Source organism: Medicago sativa, chromosome 3 (assembly GCF_051527215.1).
Source record: "Medicago sativa cultivar Bolivia chromosome 3, Bolivia_mono, whole genome shotgun sequence".
NCBI classification, from domain to species: Eukaryota; Viridiplantae; Streptophyta; class Magnoliopsida; order Fabales; family Fabaceae; genus Medicago; species Medicago sativa.
In genome coordinates this window covers 87,737,458-87,757,102 of record NC_140751.1, presented here as the reverse complement: position 1 = coordinate 87,757,102, position 19,645 = coordinate 87,737,458, and the positions used below count along the sequence as shown (strand labels likewise).

The window sequence follows — 19,645 nt, the reverse complement described above, 5'->3', positions numbered from 1 at the left end:
CCTCGTGGCAACACAACCTGTTAAATAAGGCTGGTCGAATGACTCTGGTTAAATCTGTATTGAATTCTATTCCTAATTATTATATGCAGGTGGCTTGGCTGCCCCAATCCACATGTGAGTATATTGATAGATTGGCTAGAAATTTCTTGTGGAAAGGTTCTTCGAATTCAGGTATTCACTTAGTTGGCTGGGAGAAAATAACCAAACCCAAAAAGCTAGGTGGTCTCGGTATCAGGAAGGCTAGAGAGGCTAACACGTCGCTGTTGGGCAAGTTAGTTTGGAGGTTACATCAAAATTGTGATTCTTTATGGGTGCAGGTTTTAACTCACAAATATATTCAAGCAGACAAGCTTCTCACCGTTAGTAGGAAACCAGGATCAGTCACATGGAATGCTATTATGAAAGCTAGGCTTGCCTTAAGAGATGGTTTTGAATTCCGCTTAGGTGACGGAAACTCTTCGTTTTGGTTTGTTAATTGGTCTGGCATCGGTAAGTTAGCGGAAAAGGTTCTTTATGTGGACATTCACGATCTCAATCTAAGAGTGAAAGATGTCTTCGTGAATGGGTCTTGGAATTTTAATCATCTTTACACAACGCTCCCTGCAACTATTACAAATATCTTAGAAGTGCTTCCAATTTGCCTGAATCCTCGCGTGGTTGATGGGTATACTTGGAAAGGTAATCTCAATGGTATTTACTCAGCGCGGGATGGATATTATTGGCTCAACAGGTTTGCTTTTGCTACTGGTGCAGTAGAGACTGTTTCGTGGACTTGGATATGGAAGCTTCCAGCGCCGGAAAAGATAAAATTCTTTCTCTGGACTGCTCTTCAGAACTCCCTGCCTACGCGTTCGATGTTAAGCCGTCGTGGTATGCTTCAGCTGAACCTCTGCCCAAGATGTAATCAGGAACCTGAGACTACGCTTCACTGCTTGCGTGATTGTGCTTTTGTGAATCGCTTTTGGAGATCAATTGGATTCTCAGGTAACTCCTTTTTCCAGACTGCTGATTTGTATGAGTGGCTTCGAACTGGTGTGAAAGGTTCATCTATTTATATGTTCCTAGCGGCTGTTTGGTGGCTTTGGCGCGCTAGAAATAAACTATGTATGAAGAATGAATTGGTTTCACTTGTCTCTCTGAAGGTCTGTACGGAGAATTATGCCCATTTGCTGATTAATTGTTTCTGGCAGCATCATTCGATTTCCCCTATGAGAGTGATTCGATGGAATGATCAGGGTGGCACCGGTATGATATTGAATGTGGATGGTAGTAGTCTCGGTAATCCCGGCGTTTCAGGCTTTGGAGGGTTGATCCGAAATTCTGATGGTACATGGATTCAGGGGTTTGCTGGAAATATTGGTTTCTCCAACATCCTTCACGCAGAATTATTGGGTGTGTATTACGGTTTGGTCATGGCTTGGGAGGTCGGTTGTTCGGAATTGTGGTGCTATTCCGACTCAAAACTAGCAATAAAGTTAATTTCTGAACCAGTTAACACTTGGCATCATTATGCAGCTATCCTCCATAATATTCAGGAGCTTTTAGCTAGGGACTGGCAAGTCCATTTATTGCATACTCTTCGGGAAGGCAACGCGTGTGCTGACTACCTTGCTAAGATGGGAGCTCGCAATCTCGAGGCTTATAACCGAATCATTGCTCCACCAGTTGGGATTAGTCTCCTCCTACTAGCTGACGCTAGTGGGGTTTCTTTTACTAGATAGTTCTTTTTTTGTTTTATTTTTTCTTTTCTTTCTCACCTTGTACCAAAAAAATAAGTAATGGGGAGGGGAGTGTAATTCAAGCATCTTAGAGGGGAGGGGAGTGTAATTTACTCTATATTTTAACATAAGAGGAGAGTGAAGTGTAATTCAAGCATTTTTTAGGGGTGGGGAGTGTAATATACTCAAAAAAAATTATATGATGCTATCTGATGTTAAACCTTGTTCGAATGAATTTGTAGTATGGAGAATATATATATATATTTTTTTGTCATATCCATCGAACATAATATATATATATATATATATATATATATATATATATATATATATATATATATTTTGACGGAAAAAAAGGATTTCATTAAGCAACCAAATCGGCTGCAATAGAAGAAACAATACAAGGAGGGCATTCCTCAATCCAAACAGTATCAGAGGAAGTTAAAGCAAATTTAGCTAAAGAATGAGCTGCCATATTAGCACTACGTTTAATATGACTCAATGAAAAGGAATTAAAACGGGAACTAAGACGATTACAATCAGCAACCACCATACCAAGGTAAGATTGATTATTTGAATGTTTGTGAAAACCACGGACCACGTTAAGAGAGTCGCTTTCAAACACCACCTGGAAAAACCCCATATCGAGAGCAAACTGAATCGCTAGCCTTACACCCAATGCCTCGCCAACATCAGGATCTGGAATGGCTTCAACAATCCAAGTAGCTGCTGCTGCAACATCTCCATATGAATCTCTAATAACAACGCCAATACCCCACATATTGTTAGTTGGACCAGCAGCATCAACATTAACTTTATAACAGTTTGGAGGAGGGGGGTTCCAAGAAACGGGGGAGTTGGAAGGCTCCGGATTATCAGATGATACATGTGTGTTCAACATTAAATTATAGTCATCCACTATAGCCCAAGCCTTACGAACAATATCTTCCACAAGATTTTGTTTCCCATCAAAACATGACTTATTGCGAGCAAACCAAATACCATAGCATAAAGAAAGAACATATGAGATGACATCTGATGGTGAATGTGAAATGACATGATCAAGCCAAGAAATGAAAGAGAGGGGAGAATCCTCTATTCGAACACCCAAAGGAGAGTGAAACCACACCTTTTTCGCCCAGATGCACCCTTTAAAGACATGATCCAGATCTTCGTCAGCATTACCACAACGAGAACAAAGAGGGTCAATCAACATTCCCCTACGGATCAACTTCTTTTTAGTGGGGAGGCTATCATGAAAAATACTCCAAGCAAGGTGGATATGTTTTGGGATGGTGCGAATGTTCCAAAGCTTTGACCAACACTCAGAATTGGCACCACGAGTAGAAGTTTGAGAAATGTTAAATTCCTCCCACTTTCGAATGGAGTGATATGCACTTTTAACTGAGAAAATGCCATTTTTGTTAGGTCCCCAAATTTGAGAATCCATATGTGTTGATGTTGGCAAAGGGAGTTGGAGGATTTGCATGGCTTCAAAAGGCAAGAAAGTTGCATTTACCAACGATGCATTCCAAATTCCAAGATCATGATGAATAAGTTGAGACACCTGAGAAAGTTCAGAATTGGGGGGCTTTGGAGACCACACTTTGTAGCCATTTTGAAGAGGGAGCCAATTATCTTCCCAAATGTTGATGAAATGTCCCGTTCCCACTCTCCAAAGACATCCACGATTCAAAATCCATAAAGCTCCTTGGATACTTCGCCAAGTATAGCTTGGAATATGTCCAAGACTCGCTTTCAATAAATTTCCACGTGGAAAATATCGAGCCTTTAAACACCTTGCAAGCAAAGAATCAGGATTTGATAATATACGCCAGCCTTGCTTAGCAAGCAGAGCAAGGTTGAAATCTTTGATATTTCTAAAACCCATGCCTCCACTCTTTTTGGGTTGACAACATTTATTCCAATTAATCCAATGAAACTTTTTCTTCTCCCCTTTACTGTAGCCCCACCAGAACTGTTTGATCATAGATTCAATATGCTCGCATAACCCTATTGGGAGGAGGAAACAACTCATGATATAGGTTGGGATAGACTGAACCACTGATTTGATCAAAACTTCTCGACCTGCTGATGAAAGAAATTTCTCCTTCCAACCTTTCAACTTCTTCCATACCCGTTCTTGGATAAAATCAAATACTTGTTTTTTCGATCTCCCGACATAGGAGGGAAGCCCCAAGTATTTTGATTGTGTCTCCACAGCCTTAAAAGGGATCCATCTTTGGAATTCAATTTTTTTCTCATTCGGAACATTTCGGCTATAAGAGATCTCTGATTTATCCAAGTTCACAAGTTGTCCAGAAGAATCTTGGTATAGTTGGAGAATACTTTGGATACTGGCAGCATTTGATTGATTAGCTCTGCAAAAAATGAGAGAGTCATCTGCAAAGAACAAATGAGAAAGAACTGGGGCTCCTCTTGCAATTTGGATACCATGAAGGGTGTTCCTCTCAATAGCTCTAGAAATAAGCCCTGAAAAAACCTCAGCACATAAAATAAATAGGTAAGGAGATAATGGATCCCCTTGTCTCAAACCTCTGTGGGCCAAGAAGGATTGACACGGACCACCATTCAAGAGAACTGAAAATGATACAGTTGAAACACAATTCATGATAAGGGAAATCCAATGTTGGGGAAAACCCATGCTATTCAAAACTTCCTTGATAAAAGGCCATTCAATTCTGTCATAAGCTTTGGACATATCCAATTTCATACCCACATAACCTTTACGACCCGTAGTTTTTTTCCTCATATAATGAAATGCTTCAAAAGCAATAAGTGCATTATCTGTAATCAATCGACCAGGAACAAAAGCACTTTGGGATGTATCAATAATGTCAGGTAGGATTGATTTCAGTCGATTAGCTATCACTTTTGTTATAATTTTGTAAATAACATTACAGAGAGAAATTGGTCTGAACTCACTTGTCAGAGTTGGCTTCTTCTTTTTAGGAATGAGACAAAGGAAAGTGTGATTCAAATTGCTCAAGTCTCCGCCATTATTTAGCACGTTTAGTACCAAAAAGGAGATCTCATCTCCCACGATGTGCCAATACTTTTGATAAAAGATTGCTGGCATGCCATCCGGGCCTGGAGCTGCTGTAGGTTTCATTGATTTTAGAGCAACAAAAACCTCTTCTCGGGAAAAAGTCTGGTTTAGAATCCCTCTCATTCGTTCAGTTACTCTGCCTTGCACAACATTCACAGCTTCATCAATCCTAGACGGCTCAGAAGAGGTAAATAAATTTTGGAAAAATTCAGTAAAAATTCTAGCGATGTCTTCTTCTTCTGAAATTTTTTCTCCATACTCATCATAAATGACATCCACCCAATTCCTACTTTTCCTTTGACAAGCCTTTTGGTGAAAAAATTTTGTGTTACGATCTCCATGTTGAAGCCACACAGCCCTCGACCGTTGCGCCCACCAAATCTCTTCACTTTCAAACAAATCATCAAGAGTAGCTTCGACCTCTTTGATTTTCCTCATGTTACCAGCAACATCAGAATTAGAATTTAAAATCTCAAGTTGTTTCTGGAGCTCTCGAATCTTTTTTGGGACATTACCAAAGCGATCATCACCCCATCTAGTAAATTCATCCACACAGTAAGGAATTTTGGAATTAAGTTGAGAAGAATTAGAAGACCAAACTTGTCGGACAACTTGCTCAAAATCATTATCTCTCATCCAACATTGCTCAAACCGCCTAGGCTTATTAAAACTTCGTCTCTTTACTTTTGGAGCTTGAAGACGAAGAAGAATAGGCATGTGATCAGATGCATACCGAACCAAGTTAGTCACCAAGGCTGAAGGGAATGAAAACAACCAGTCGGGAGTTGCTACACAACGGTCTAAACGAGCTTTAATATTATGCTCCCCATCCTGTTTATTGCACCAAGTATATGGATCCCCAACATAACCAAGGTCACTAAGATTGTAATTTTGTAAAGTATCCCGAAATAAATTGATAAGAGTATTTGAAGTCAAATTTCTTCCGCCTTGTTTTTCCTCGCTATTTAGAACCAAATTAAAATCACCCATGATTAACCATCTATTTATAGAGTAAGAATTAGCAAGATGGTTGATCAAATCACAGGTCTTGTGTTTATTAGCAGTTTCGGGAAAACCATACAATCCAGTGCACCTCCATTCCACATCGTCATTTGTGAGCTTTACTAACATATCAATATGATTAGATGAGAATGAAAGAATAGTAACATCAACCTCTGACTTCCACATACAAGCCAAACCTCCTGATCTCTCTCTACCATTGCCGGCGCAACTGACAGCAAAAACATTGGAAAAACCATTCCAATTTCGAAAAAAATTCATCTCAAAATCTTTTCTCCTTGTTTCAGAGAGGAAAACAAGGTTGGGCCCTTTATCTTGGGTGAGCTTCTGCAAAGCTCGAACTGCACATGGGTTCCCAAGCCCACGGCAGTTCCAAGCTAGACAACTCATTGGGACTGGCAGGCCTGCTGAACAGGACCCGCCATATATGTATCATAATGTGGTCTTTTTGGAGAAGAAATATCCATGTCTTCAAATTCATCATTTGTTTTTCTCTTAGTTTCAGTTTTTTGAGGGACACCATCAACATTAACAACATGTTGAACACTAATTCTTTTCCACCTTTTGTTAGAGGATTTTTTTGGAACTTCATGAATATGGTCTTTGTTTATTTCCACATGAGTACCCACTACATGGTCCACGTTTTCCTTAGCTGACTCATCACCATCATTCACATGGATTGCTTCTACACTAGCCAACAAGTCTCCATCATTCACATGGGTTATTTTTTGAAGAGCTAACACGTCACCTTCATGAATTAAATCTTGCTGTTCAATATTTTGAAGCTTTGTCACTTTTTCTACTTGGCTATCTATACCATGGTTCATAAATGTCTTTATATTATTATCATTCATCTCATTACCATGACTATTTTGTTGGATAACATTCATACGTGCTCCCTCCTTTTTTGCTCGGCCAGAATATGCTTCAAGTGAGGGTAAACTAGTGTTATTCAAAACTAACCCATTTAACTCCTTCTCTTCATCATTCTTTTCACTTTCTTTGAAAGAAATTGATGCCAACTGTGAGAGTATGTCAGCTGGAAGTTCTTTTCTACTACCACCCTTTCCTTTGACAGCATTATTTACTTTCTGTTTGTTCTCTCTCTTTTCCTCATGAACCCTTCTACCCCCTATTTGAGCTCTAAGCCATGGTCCTAAATTTAGTGACATGTTTCCATCATCATCGGCCCTATTTTCTTTACAATCTATCTCTCCATGGCCAATAATACCACAATAAAAGCAAAATTGCGGGAGTTTCTCATATTTGAAATCAACCCAAAAAACCCCATCCTTTTTACTTCCCACATTTGCACCTCTCTTAATTTTGTGAGAGATATCAAACATAACATAAGCTTTCATGATTAAAGATTTATCGGGCATCTGAAACAAACCTGTATCCAAGACCTCTCCTAACGTAGCCCCGATTTTGGTTGCCATATTCTTTGTGCGGCAATGAGAAGGTAATCCGTGTATCTGCACCCACAAAGGGGCCTTTGTAAATTCCATATCTTTAGGGTCTATTTCACGGCTCCATGGCTGAATGATGAACCATGAATTTCTGAATAACCATGGACTACCGTTAGCAATTCTCGCAAGGTCACAATCGTTATCCATGAAAATCTGAAAAGTTTTGTCGGCTACCTCCTCCATCCTCAAACCTTTGGGATTACACCATATGTTGGCTAGGGCACTATGAACAGAACCCTTGTGAATAGGTTTCTCAGTAACAATCTTGCCCACGAGGCTTTTTTGACACTCTTGAACACCTTCTTCTACATCCTCATCATCAAAGATGATGATGTGCTCCTCTGTTAATTGTTCACCATTATTGTTTTCAGACTCAATAAGAGGAGACAGAGAAGACGCCATGGAAATTGAATAGGAAGAAAAGCAAAGGAAATTGGAGTGATACACGTTCATATATATATATATATATATATATATATATATATATATATATATATATATATATATATATATATATATATATATATATATAGAGAGTCAGGATCCGTTGACACCAGGTGTCAACGGATTCGTTGACACCAAATCTTAACCATTTATTTATTTTCATCTAATGGTCCAGATTTATTTACTTAAAAACATCACGTGAGTTTGATCACACCATCTAGGTCACTGCATTTTCCCCAATTTATCGTTCTCGCTCTCTTCTGCACGGTCTCAGCACTCTTGATGCACCTTGCTTTCTTTTATTTGTGTAACCCATGAGATCTCTATAAGGATAAGAAGGTTTTTCACTTTTTGTAATCAAACATGATGATGACGATCCTCATTCAAAATCAGGGCACTGCATTATTTCTGCTTATAAAATTATTATTGAGATGTGTGAATATTTAATTTAACATTCAATATGCGGCAACTATTTTCTTTCCATCTTACATTAATAGAAAAATATTCATGCTCAAAAGCATTATCGAAAAGGGTAATGGAGAAATAGAAAAAAATAAAAGAGCCAAAGGGGGTTGTCAATCAAAAGCTTAATTAATTAATTAGCACCGTTTGATTTTATTTGGACGGGACAAAAGAATTAACCATGAATCCGTGACAATGGAGAGCGAGAAGAACAATTGGATTCCGTAAGATGCAAGGAGAAGATGTTTGAATCAAGGAGAAGATGCAAGTGGATTCAGTCACGTGAGATTATAAGTGAATAAATTTGGATCATTGGATTAAAATAAATAAATGGTTAGGATTTGGTGTCAACGAATTCGTTGACACCAGGTGTCAACGGATCCTGACTCATATATATATATATATAATCTTCCAAAATTAACTCTTTTCATATTATTAACATGTTATAATAAGGAGAAAATTTTACATGGTCACAAACATTTAGACACATTACTTATAAGATGCTTGAATTACAACCCTAAAAAAAAAAAAGATGTTTGAATTACAACCCTCTCCCTTAATAAATAAATATGCACTACACTTTAATCTATTTTAATCTATTTTGAACCACCATTTAAGAAAAATTAATTCATTTCTTTATAATTTAAATGTCAATGATAATTAAATTTAATTATTTTGCTATTGATTTTATAATTTAGAGTATGAAATTAACTTTTAAATTACCATGCTTTATTGTTTTTAGTAATTTTTCACGTATTTTAATTTTATTTTGGGTTGTTTCATACTTTATAATAGAGTTTAAAATTACATGTTAATGAAATTGTAATTAAAAAATAGCCAAAAATATGTATTCAATTTTTTATTATATTAAACTAGACCCGCAATACTATTTTTTTCAAAGTGTGTTAGATTATTTTTTTTTTCTACATTATTAAAAATAAAAAAAATAGGCTAAAACGCACTTTTTGCCCCCTAAGTTTGCAAAAGTTGCGATTTTGACCCCCTATTAAAAAAAATGGCAAAAGTGACCCCCCATGTCTACCCCCTTTTGCAAAACGTCAATTTTGACTCAGTCAACCTTATGTGGCACGCCACATGTGTATTTATTTTTATTTTGTATTTTTTTTAATTCCACGCGTGTAATTCATAATTAATAAAATGAAAAAAATGAAAGGGTAATTTGGAAAGGCACATGTGAGCTTCTTCTCCAAACCACACCACCCAACAACCATCACCTCCTTTTCTTCTTCCATTTGGGTTCTTTCCACCACCTCATAATCAAAAAACACAACCATGTCCTTAAAATCAACAACATTAGCAAACCTAATCCATATTTTAAAAACCCAATCCAATTAGTGAAAAACCAAATCAACCCACATAATTTCAGAAAAATTAATGGAAGATTGTGCTAGTTTTTGGTGGTAAATTGGGAACCTTTGGAGCAGATTGTGCTGGTTTATTGCTGCACTGTTTGTGTAGCAGCTGTGTTGCAATTCTGTTTTGCTGTTTCAGTTGTAGGAGTTTTGTTCCTTGAGGCTTTTTTCTGTTTTTGGAGCCCTGCTGTTGTGTTTTTGGAGCTCTGCAACTTTGAAGATTTCTAAAAATCAATACCAAATCACAAGTAAAAGAAACGGGGAAATAATAACAAAGAAAAAGGAATTTTTGTGCTTATTTGAATCTGAATTTCGGGATCCCACATGGGAGTACGAGACTTCATTTTCGTCATTGGGGGTTCGAAGTTGTTGTTGGAAGGGTCGTGATGCTGATTGTTGTTGTAGTACTTCATTTTTGTTTTAATGTGGAGGGTGAAATGATAACAAAGCTTAAGTTGAGCTTGATGAAGGAAAGTGGAAATATAAAGTTCACTACTTTTGAATCAATTGCAGGTTATGTGTGGAGGTCAAGAGCAAGAGCCTTAAAACTTAACAACAATGGTGAAATAGTGTTGACCATTGTCGCTCGTATTAGACGCAAGTTGAAGGATTTTGATCCCTTACCTAATGGTTATTATGGGAATTCATGTGTTGATGCAAACTCATGAATGGTGGGTATAGGCACCACGGTGGGTGGAGGAAAAAGGGGGTGGTGGGTTAGGAAAGAAGGAAGAGGAAGAAAGAATGGGGAGGAAGAGAAAGAATGGGAGAGAAAATCACGTGCCTCCCTTTTTTCTTTCTTTTTTTATTTTTTTTAATTCTATAAATACATGCGTGGCTTTTTCTTTTATTTTTTAATTCAAAAAAACCCAGGTGGCATGACACGTAGGATTGACCAAGTCAAAATTGACGTTTTGCAAAAGGGGGTAGACATAGGGGGTCACTTTTGCCATGTTTTTTAATAGGGGGCCAAAATCGCAACTTTTGCAAACTTAGGAGGTAAAAAGTGCGTTTTAGCCAAAAAATATTGAGGGAGTAAGGTGTATATTTTAACATAAGAGGGGAGAAGAGTGTAATTCAAGCATCTTTGAGGGGAGGGGAGTGTAATTTACCCTAAAATATACACTCCCCTCTTATTCAAAACATATTAGAAAACTTTTCACTTCCCTCTCCTGAGAGAAGCTTGAATTACATTTCCCTCCCCATTATGTTAAAATCTACACATGACTCCCTCAATATTTATTTTTTATTTCTAATAATCTAGAAAACTAATAATAATCCAACACACTTCAAAAAAATAGTATTGCATGTCTATTTTAATATAATAAAAAATTGAATACATATTTTTCGCTATTTTTTATTCACAATTTCATTAACATGTAGTTTTAAACCCTATTATACCCATGTAGTTTTAGTGACCAATTGAAAAGGTGTTTCATGCTAAAACACACCTTCACAAAAGTGAATATATATATATATATATATATATATATATATATATATATATATATAACTACTTAAAATATAACTTTTAAATTTGAGCCATTGATTTTAATCTAGGGGGTGTATTGGATTAGAATTTTATAGGACAATTTTCGCGTAAAAAGGTCTCAGATTTTGTAGGATTTTAATGACTTTCATGATTTTAAAAGACTATTAGGATTTTCAATTTGGATTTCAATGGATTTAAATCATAAGATTTTAAAGGATTTTATGGATTTATAAGATTTCAAAATATTGTATGAATTTTAAGGGTTCGTTGAAAAGAAATGATTACAACACATTCTCTATCATAATATTCTCAATACAGACTCTTATTTTATGAGAGAGGAGAGAGAGTGGGAAGGGAGAAAAGAAAGGAGAGGGCGAGAGAGAAGGGAGAAGGGAGGGAGGGAGGGGGAGAGAGAGGGGGGGGGGGGGGGGGGGGGGGGGAGAGAAGGGAGAAGAAAGAGATGGTAAACTTTTAAAAGAAAAACAATCCCAAGAAATCTCATGTTTTCATGAAAGACGTTTTCTTACTAAAATTTCACTAAAAAATCCCACAAAATCCAATTTATTAAACAATCCTTCGAAATTTGAATGATTTTAAATACCATGAGACTTTTTTTAAGTGATGAAAAGTCTTGATTGAATACCTCAAGGCTTTGAAAAAGTCTTTTAAAATGCCTTAGAATCTTAATTCAATACATCCCCTAATGGTGAGAAACACTTCCATAGACACAACGACAAATGATAAATATTTGGGCACACTAGCATCAAATGGAAAAATTTAAAACAAAAATAATCGGATCACATCAATCAACATCATTTAGTTTTATTCTCTTTTAATTTTTGTATTTGATGTGAATGTGCCCAAATATCTATCATTTGTGATTGTGTCTATAGAAGAGTTTCTCTCAAATGGTTGAGGTTTATTCCTTTCATCTTTCATTATAACTACTCCTCTAACTTGATACACTGTATATATATGTATACATTATTGATTTCCTGGGATTTAGTTCACAAATGTATCGAGAGTATATCTTGTAAAAGAAGAAAAAAAGAAAAAAAAGTATCAGAGTATATGTGGTGGACGTGTTTTTCTCATAAATTCTAACACCTCAACTATTAGATCGAGAAAAAAGGCAACTAATTTGCTTGCTAGTTGCTACCAAGTCTCTCTCATTCACCCCCTCAAATTTCTCTGCTCCAAAACAATATTAATCTTTCTCCCGCATGTAAACTCTACTTTTTCACCTCCAATTTCTCTTCTTCTCCCACAAGCACCTTTTCAATCTATATGCCAATGGCTTCCCGCTTCCTCTCCTCCCGTCTCCTCTCAAAGCCTCTTGCTGCTCTTGCGGTCTCTTCCGCTGCTTACCTCTGTGTCAAGAACAAAACCTACGTCGTCGTGTGCCCAAGAACGATCAAGAACGATCACCCCCGATTCAGTACCATATCTTCTATTTTCCTGTTATGTTGATTTGATTGATTGATTCACACTTAACTTTTTCTTTATTCTGTTGCTTATAGGTGTGTTATTTCCTTGGCAAATGTTATATAGAGTATTCCAGACAAAGGAACGTCTTTTTTTCCAACAACTATTCCAACACATTGATATGAGAGTGACGGAGGATAATCTGCTTCTTCGTCTACATTTGTTACAACTCGATAGGGAAGATGTGAAGATCTATGTGGATAACAAGACTCTTACCATTAAAGATGCTCTTGGTGGTAGTATCTTTGGCATATTTGGCGATAGTAGTCGATTCACTTGCACACTTGAGTTAACTGAGCAATATTGCAAATATCCGATTACAGCTAAGATGGAAAACGGTATGCTCGAGGTTGTTGTGCCTAAAATGAATAATGAAGAGGATATGCTCAACGTTGTTCTGCAAGAAGGTGTGACGATTGATGTCAAAGTTGAATAGAACATTATGGTATTTGATGCATTTTGTTTTTACTCTTTTTAGTGCAAATGGATCATCTAGGTTTTGATGGTGACGGACTCGTGTTGCTTAATTTTTTAAGCAAGCATTGTGACTTTAACTTCTCATTGTAATAATTATTACTTTGAAAGTAGGGTTGACAATGAACCGAATCAACTCGACAATAGTTCGGAATTTGAGTTATATATTAGTTAGTAAGTATATTAATAGAGTACAAACTTCCTATCATATTTATTTACTTGTTTGTTTGCAGAGGAAATAATACTAATTTGTTTAACAATTAACAATAACTATAATAAAAGAGAATGAAAAGAAAAGACACTAACAACATACTTGTACGGGCTTTGAATCAAAGATATTTGCACTAAATTTAGTCCCACATCGGGAAGTTTAACAACATTAGAGTGGAGCGGTAGTTATAAAAGAGGAGCGTATACTAACTATGCTACACTAATACTAACAAGAGAAATGCTAGGGTCACACCCACTAACACTCTCTTTTAACACACCCAGTAAAAATTAGCCATGTGTCCTACTTTTTTAATTCAATTAACCTGAAACCTGTTCAACTAGTTTCTAGACGAGTGTGGAGAACACGACGCAGTCATCTTCAATCTTGAAAGCTTGAAATTCCAGTGAACAATACGATGAAAACCTAAAAAGGGGGCAAGTTTCATTGTATCTGGAAACATAAAATCAGAATTCCCTATTAAAAAAAATTAATAGAACCCAAAACAATTTTTTTTCCAGGATTCGACCTTTCTCTCTCTTCTCTTCATTTCTGATTTTTCTTCAATTTAATTGCTTTAATTTTAATGAAATTTCACAAATCATAAAAAGAATTTCGGCACTCTTATACAGAATGATGAATTTGAACTTCAACTATAATCAACCTAACATCAATCTTTTTGTTCCGCGGCGGATTTCCCGATCTCCGGCAAATGTCCACCGTCATACTTGTTCCTCCCCTGATCTAAATGTGCTCCTGTTGTTGAATTGCAAAAAGATGACTTCAGTTTCTTTTAATTCATCACTTTCTTTTAAACCAGGAGTTACATGGAGATCCATTCTTTTCGTTATTTTAATGGTTTTTATAAGTAATTATTCAGGGATGATAGATTTTACTCCATTAGTTAAAAATGACTTGCATGAATTTTCTCCAAATCACATGATCAAAACACCAGGTAAATGATGATGCTCGTAGTGGATAGACGATGAACAATACCATTTCACGTGACTCTTTTAATTTTGGGTTCCTAAGCTTTCAAGCTTGAAGATAGAAATTGAAGACCCAGATTGTTTCTCAACACTCTTCTCTCCTCTTTCTCTCTCCAAGTGTTTACTAAGTTATTAAAAAAAATCAAATGTTTAGAAACTGATTGAACAGGTTTCAAGTTAATTGAATTAAAAAAGTAGAACACATGGCTAATTTTTATTGAGTGTGTTGAAAGAGAGTGTTAGTGGGTGTGACCCTAGCATTTCTCTACTAACAATTAGGTGTTACTACTATTTTCCTTAGCGGTCTTAAGACCGACTAGGTCAATGATTTTATTATATTTTAATTTTTGTTTTTTTTTAAATAAATTAAATGGTCAAAATATACAATTTTGACAAACAAAACGAGAAAAAAAAGTTTTGAATTATGTTACTTGAGTAAACGAGTTGAACCTATCGAGCTGAACCAAGTTGTTCGTGAACATTAAACGAGCCGAACTCGAGTTAAAAAAAGGTTCGTATCGAACTCGAGTTGAGTTTCGAGCTGAGCTGAATCTTATCGAGTCGGGTCGAGCTCAAACGAGTTCGGTTCGACTCAACTCATTTCCAGCCCTATTGAAAAGTAATGAATTGAACTTTTGGTTAATCCAATATTGTATGTATTCCCTTACAACCTGATTTCATTTCATGTGATGAAGTGCAGGACTAGCTATCTAGTAATGTGACATGTACATGATACTATTCCAATTATGATCATATTATAGGTTATACGAAGTTGAACTCTCTCCTGTAATAAGCTAGGTTCTATGCCTTTACATCCCACAATGCCTTTTATTCGAATGGTAGACTGATTCCATCATTCCAAAACACATGGTTAAGTCTTTATTTTGTTTTTGAAAGAAGTTTTATTTTGTTATTTTAAGAGATTGTACACATACATACACAACAGAGAAGAAGTAAAGGATAAAGAATACTTGTGTTAAGGATTTGTTTTTTCCCGATCCTAGAAGTCCAAAGTAATGGATTTACTTTTAAATGCGGTGTTGAATGCAATCTCAATTTTTTACCTTTCTTTTTTCAAGTTACAGGTAAAGGTGTGGAAGAGGGTGGTGAGAATTCAAAGAGAATTTCTTTGGGGAGGTGTGATGGGGGGTAAGAAGGTTTGTTGGATAAAGTGGTCGACGGTATGCCTACCTCGATCTAAGGGGGGTTTGGGAGAGACTTGAGGATGGTGAATTTTAGTCTTTTAGCTAAATGGAGGTGGAGGTTGATTCAACTATCTTTTGTGGAAGAAGGTCCTTTGTTGTAAGTATGGGAATCAAATTAACTATCTTTTGAATCTGGGCGAAAACTCTTGGCCATCATATGCTTCAAGGTGGTGGTTGGATGTTGTGTCCTTGTAAGGGGTGGTGGGGGTGAATTGACACAAGGTTGTTTTCAGGACTTGAATCCGTGACCTTTCAGTCACATGACAACAACTTTACCAGTTGTGCCAAGGCTACCCCTCTTAGTTTCAAATTCATTACCAATATTAAAAACATATTGTCATTCTAGTCCTTTAGACAAACCCCACCGGAAGTATGAACTTAATTAAAATGTTACAATTCCAAGGATCGTTTTAGAATATTGCAATGTTAATGACTATATTGATACAAATACAATCCTACAATTTTAAAGACATATTTGAGTATTTACTCAATATTCATGTCTATAAAGGAAACAAGAGAAATGGTAGAAAAGAATCATGTGTTGCAAAATGGCCATATTTGGGACTATGCGAATGAGCTTAGAAGAAGCAACCTTGATCAAGAGTAAAGATAAACGGTATCCTTGTTCATGAGGCTTCACCACAATTCCAAAGATTTTATATACTGTTATTAACAATAAAAAAAAGTTTAAGGGCTAAATAGTGGCGAATAACTGCCTAGATAGATGATTTTAAAAAGCTATTTAGCCAGAATATGATATTCCCAAATGACAAAAAATCCCATACTCAAGAACATGTAAATTGTGTCTGTGTCCAGAATTATCGTAAGGATTAGTAAAATCATTAACCATCCTTATTCATTTCGTAGGATTATGATTCAATTAATTAAGGAACTTGTATCCCTATGTTACTTCTATTTAAACTGTACTATTCAGCTGTAATTAAGGAACTTGTATCCCCATGTTACTTCTATTTAAACTGTACTATTCAGCTGTAATAAACACATGAATAAAGCAAATATTTCTACAACGAGCATAAAGAAATCTCATTTTGCACTTGTTCTCTTGAAAACAGTAGGTAGGGAAGGACAAAATATTACTCGTCGTCTGCACCATTCCGTGGCATCAATCTCGTGCCAGAGTCATTTATCTGACATCCAAGGCACTCTAGACCCCACCTTTTTGCAGCCACATTAATGGACTCCTGCAACAAATTTGCAACAATTAAATTAACCATTATGAATTATAGCTGCTAATGATGAAAGAGTTGTTCTTTGTATACTTCTTTGTGGAAAATTTTAAAGCTTTTACCTTCATGTTTACGTCTGGTAGATTAAAAGAAAAATACAAGGTTGACTCCTTTGGAAGAGCAAGCTCATAGGCTTTTGGTTCATGTTTGTTATCTACTATCATTTCTATGTTCTAACATCTAAGCAAGTTTAGTTTCTGTGTAAGTCATTTGGGTTTACAATGTCATAAATAGGGTTATTGGTCGTTGATATTATCTAGTATATATTGTTATTTGCTAATTCAGGATTTTATTCTATTTTATATTATCATACTCCAACTCGGAACAATAACAGCTTGTTTGGGTGTTTGGCTTTTTACTATTTGAGATGCTTTTGTTGATTAATAAATAGTGTTTTCTTCATTCAAACAGAACTATCAACTTATAAGCTGGACCGATTATCCTTCTACCAAGTCTCTAAGCTCCATCTAAACAGGCACATTATTTTCATAACTTAGTTATGTGCTTCTTATCCACGATTTGCACCAATGCAACTATCGAAATTCGAAATGCTCCCGTAAAAATAATGAACCAATGCTAAAATGAGTAGCATAGCATAAACAACCAGTTAAAGGAACTAAACTCACCATAATCTTTTTAGGCAGTGTATCGTTCTTTTCCTTGTTGAAATCATCTAAAGTAATTTTATGGATTTCACTACGGATTGTGGTTTGAGCCAGCTCATGGATAGCATAAAGGGGATTATCCTCGGTTCCATAAGAAGCAAGCTTAGGGTCCACAATCTGCACTCCAACAAAAACAGTTACAAAACAAATCAACAAGCACCTAAAAAGTATTAACCGAAATCAGAGACAGAAAAGTTGATAGACCTTAACATCAATCCGACCATCTACGAACATGCCGATGTTATCATTGGTGAAAGCGCTCTGACTATTAAGTTTAAGGGTTTCTATCCATAGCTTATGGACGCAAGCAATTTTATCAACAAAAGGGATCAAAAAATGGACGCCAGTAGGAAGAGTTTTAAAGTATTTTCCGTATCGCTCGATGATATATACTGTCTGCTCCGGCACAAAGTTAATACCAAAGTTCATCGGAGGTTCTGCATATTCCCTGATCAGAAATTCAATTTCAATAAATTTGAATAACAGTATTATTATTATTATTGCGAAACCACAATAAGGATAATAAATTTAACTAACTTGGAGATATGATCATAGTAACGGCGGCGAAAGTGAACATAACGAACGGAGGAGAATCTATATGAGGTGTGGTTAGTAGTTGAAGTTAACGCAGACGCTAAGGAGTGGCTGAAACAGTGCAATGCAATTATAGCAGATAATAACTGTTAAATAATGGTTTAATGGAAGAGAAACGTGATTAGTGAGAATGAAACTAAGTAATTACCTGGAAATAAGATCTCGACAACTGCGGAGATGACGGACGGAGGAGTGGCAAGAGGGAATGGAAGAAGTGAGGTGGTTAGCAGATGTAGCTGATTCCGCGGCAGCCAAGGACCGGGTGATAGAACGAAGTGCGACTCTCGCTGAATTAGATTTCCAAATGCTAGCCATTTTCGTGATTTGGCATTCTGAGTCCTTCTCTGCAACGGAAATCCCTTTTTCTTCATCTTCTTTCGTGTTCAACAAGTTTTTTGTTCTCAATTCCCGGTTGCTTTTTCTAAAGCACTACTAAAACTTCTTCTATCTTTTTTTTTTTTTTTGAGGCCATCAAATTTTTATTATTTATTTATTTGTTTAGATTTTGACTTTTTTTTTTGTTTGAGGGAATAGATTTTGACATTTGTATTATAAAAAAAATAAATTGACATTTTGTAGACACAAATAATTAAGTAAACACAAAACAAAGTTATTTTATACAAGACTTAAACAAACCCAATTTTACTCCCTAAATTTATCATATGGTTTTTTAGGAGACCACCTTAATCAAGTACTTTGACACTACCAATACATATTGGTTTGGTTGTTAAGGATTTGAATCCTACACTTTAAGAACGTGAGTTCAACTTTCATTGTTAGCGTTAAAATCTTGTTGGTAGACCATCTCTAAGTACCTCTCTGAGCCTTATGCAATGCCATAATCTTGGTGAGCCCCTAAGACTCAACTCACTTAAATTTTTAATTTATAAAAAAATATAAAATAAATAAATATCACTTCAGTAGCTCTATAGAGTGTTCCTACAAATAAATAAATAAATACTTTGAACGCAGACTAATATTTGCTTGGGTGCTAATGTCACAACTTAAACTCTTCGATCCTTCAAAGAATGTGTTTTATGGAAACCTAAATTAATCATTTCATGTCACTCTATTTTACAAATTCACGAAGAAAAAAAAAATCAATACAAGGGAAGCCTTGAGGCTGAAAACTATATTAGAACTCTACGACTAAGTACATACTACCACAATCCTTTCATAAAAGGTTAACGAAACCCATTAGAGGATTTCGAAATGCATGCGTATCCGTAGATATTAGAAGAGCGTAATCTACTATCTAATCAGCAACCTGGTTTGCCCGCCTATATGTATGATGGGTAGAAAGCTCCCACTCCTGCATTTTCATGTGATTGATGAGGTGATTATAGAGGCACAATCACAATGATTTCAAAAAATGTCTTTTGTACACACTGCATTAAAGGTTTTTTTAATGCAAAAGAGAACCGTTAAGCCCAAAGCAAGATACTAAACTATAACTCTACGCAGGGTATCAAGCCCCATAGCATCATGCAGCAGTTAAGCTCTCTCCGAAGGAATGTAATGAAACAACTGAACTCCAAGAGGGTAAGAATGAGCAACATTAACCATCCAATCCGCGACCATCTTAGCCTCTACGTAGTACATGTACCAAGCGCACATCTCAATATCTGTCACACCCAAGACGCCATTGTTGGACCATTCCATAATACGAATGATGATCATCACAATGTTTAGACATAAATTGAACATCAATTATTCACTCACACTACACT

The 19,645-nt window shown here is 36.1% G+C and overlaps 2 protein-coding genes across 2 annotated transcripts; one reads left to right on the top strand and one right to left on the bottom strand.

Annotated features, from left to right (window-relative positions):
• The first annotated feature begins 12,071 nt into the window (after positions 1-12,071).
• LOC146941494 (uncharacterized) lies at positions 12,072-13,172 on the top strand. The gene is made up of 2 exons (XM_085758013.1): positions 12,072-12,486; positions 12,569-13,172. The coding sequence occupies exons 1-2, from the start codon at positions 12,336-12,338 to the stop codon at positions 12,967-12,969; spliced, it is 552 nt and encodes a 183-aa protein (XP_085614139.1). The 5' UTR covers positions 12,072-12,335; the 3' UTR covers positions 12,970-13,172.
• Positions 13,173-16,186: 3,014 nt separating this feature from the next.
• Positions 16,187-18,472, bottom strand: LOC146941493 (uncharacterized protein C16G5.07c-like). Its single transcript, XM_085758012.1, has 5 exons — positions 18,064-18,472; positions 17,859-17,966; positions 17,526-17,769; positions 17,283-17,438; positions 16,187-16,611 (listed from the first exon to the last, which is right to left on the bottom strand). Exons 1-5 carry the CDS (start codon positions 18,228-18,230, stop codon positions 16,504-16,506), a joined length of 783 nt encoding a protein of 260 aa, XP_085614138.1. The 5' UTR covers positions 18,231-18,472; the 3' UTR covers positions 16,187-16,503.
• Between the last annotated feature and the right edge of the window lie 1,173 nt (positions 18,473-19,645).

What these genes read in the sequence shown, in the direction of transcription:
- LOC146941494 (XM_085758013.1), top strand. Translation starts at nt 12,336, where the DNA reads ATGCCAATGGCTTCCCGCTTCCTCTCCTCCCGTCTCCTCTCAAAGCCT. An exon ending in GAACGATCACCCCCGATTCA is followed by an intron (nt 12,487 to 12,568) that starts GTACCATATCTT and finishes TGTTGCTTATAG; the next exon opens with GTGTGTTATTTCCTTGGCAA.
- LOC146941493 (XM_085758012.1), bottom strand. Translation starts at nt 18,230, where the DNA reads ATGGCTAGCATTTGGAAATCTAATTCAGCGAGAGTCGCACTTCGTTCT. An exon ending in TACTATGATCATATCTCCAA is followed by an intron (nt 17,770 to 17,858) that starts GTTAGTTAAATT and finishes ATTTCTGATCAG; the next exon opens with GGAATATGCAGAACCTCCGA. An exon ending in CACTGCCTAAAAAGATTATG is followed by an intron (nt 16,612 to 17,282) that starts GTGAGTTTAGTT and finishes AATTTGTTGCAG; the next exon opens with GAGTCCATTAATGTGGCTGC.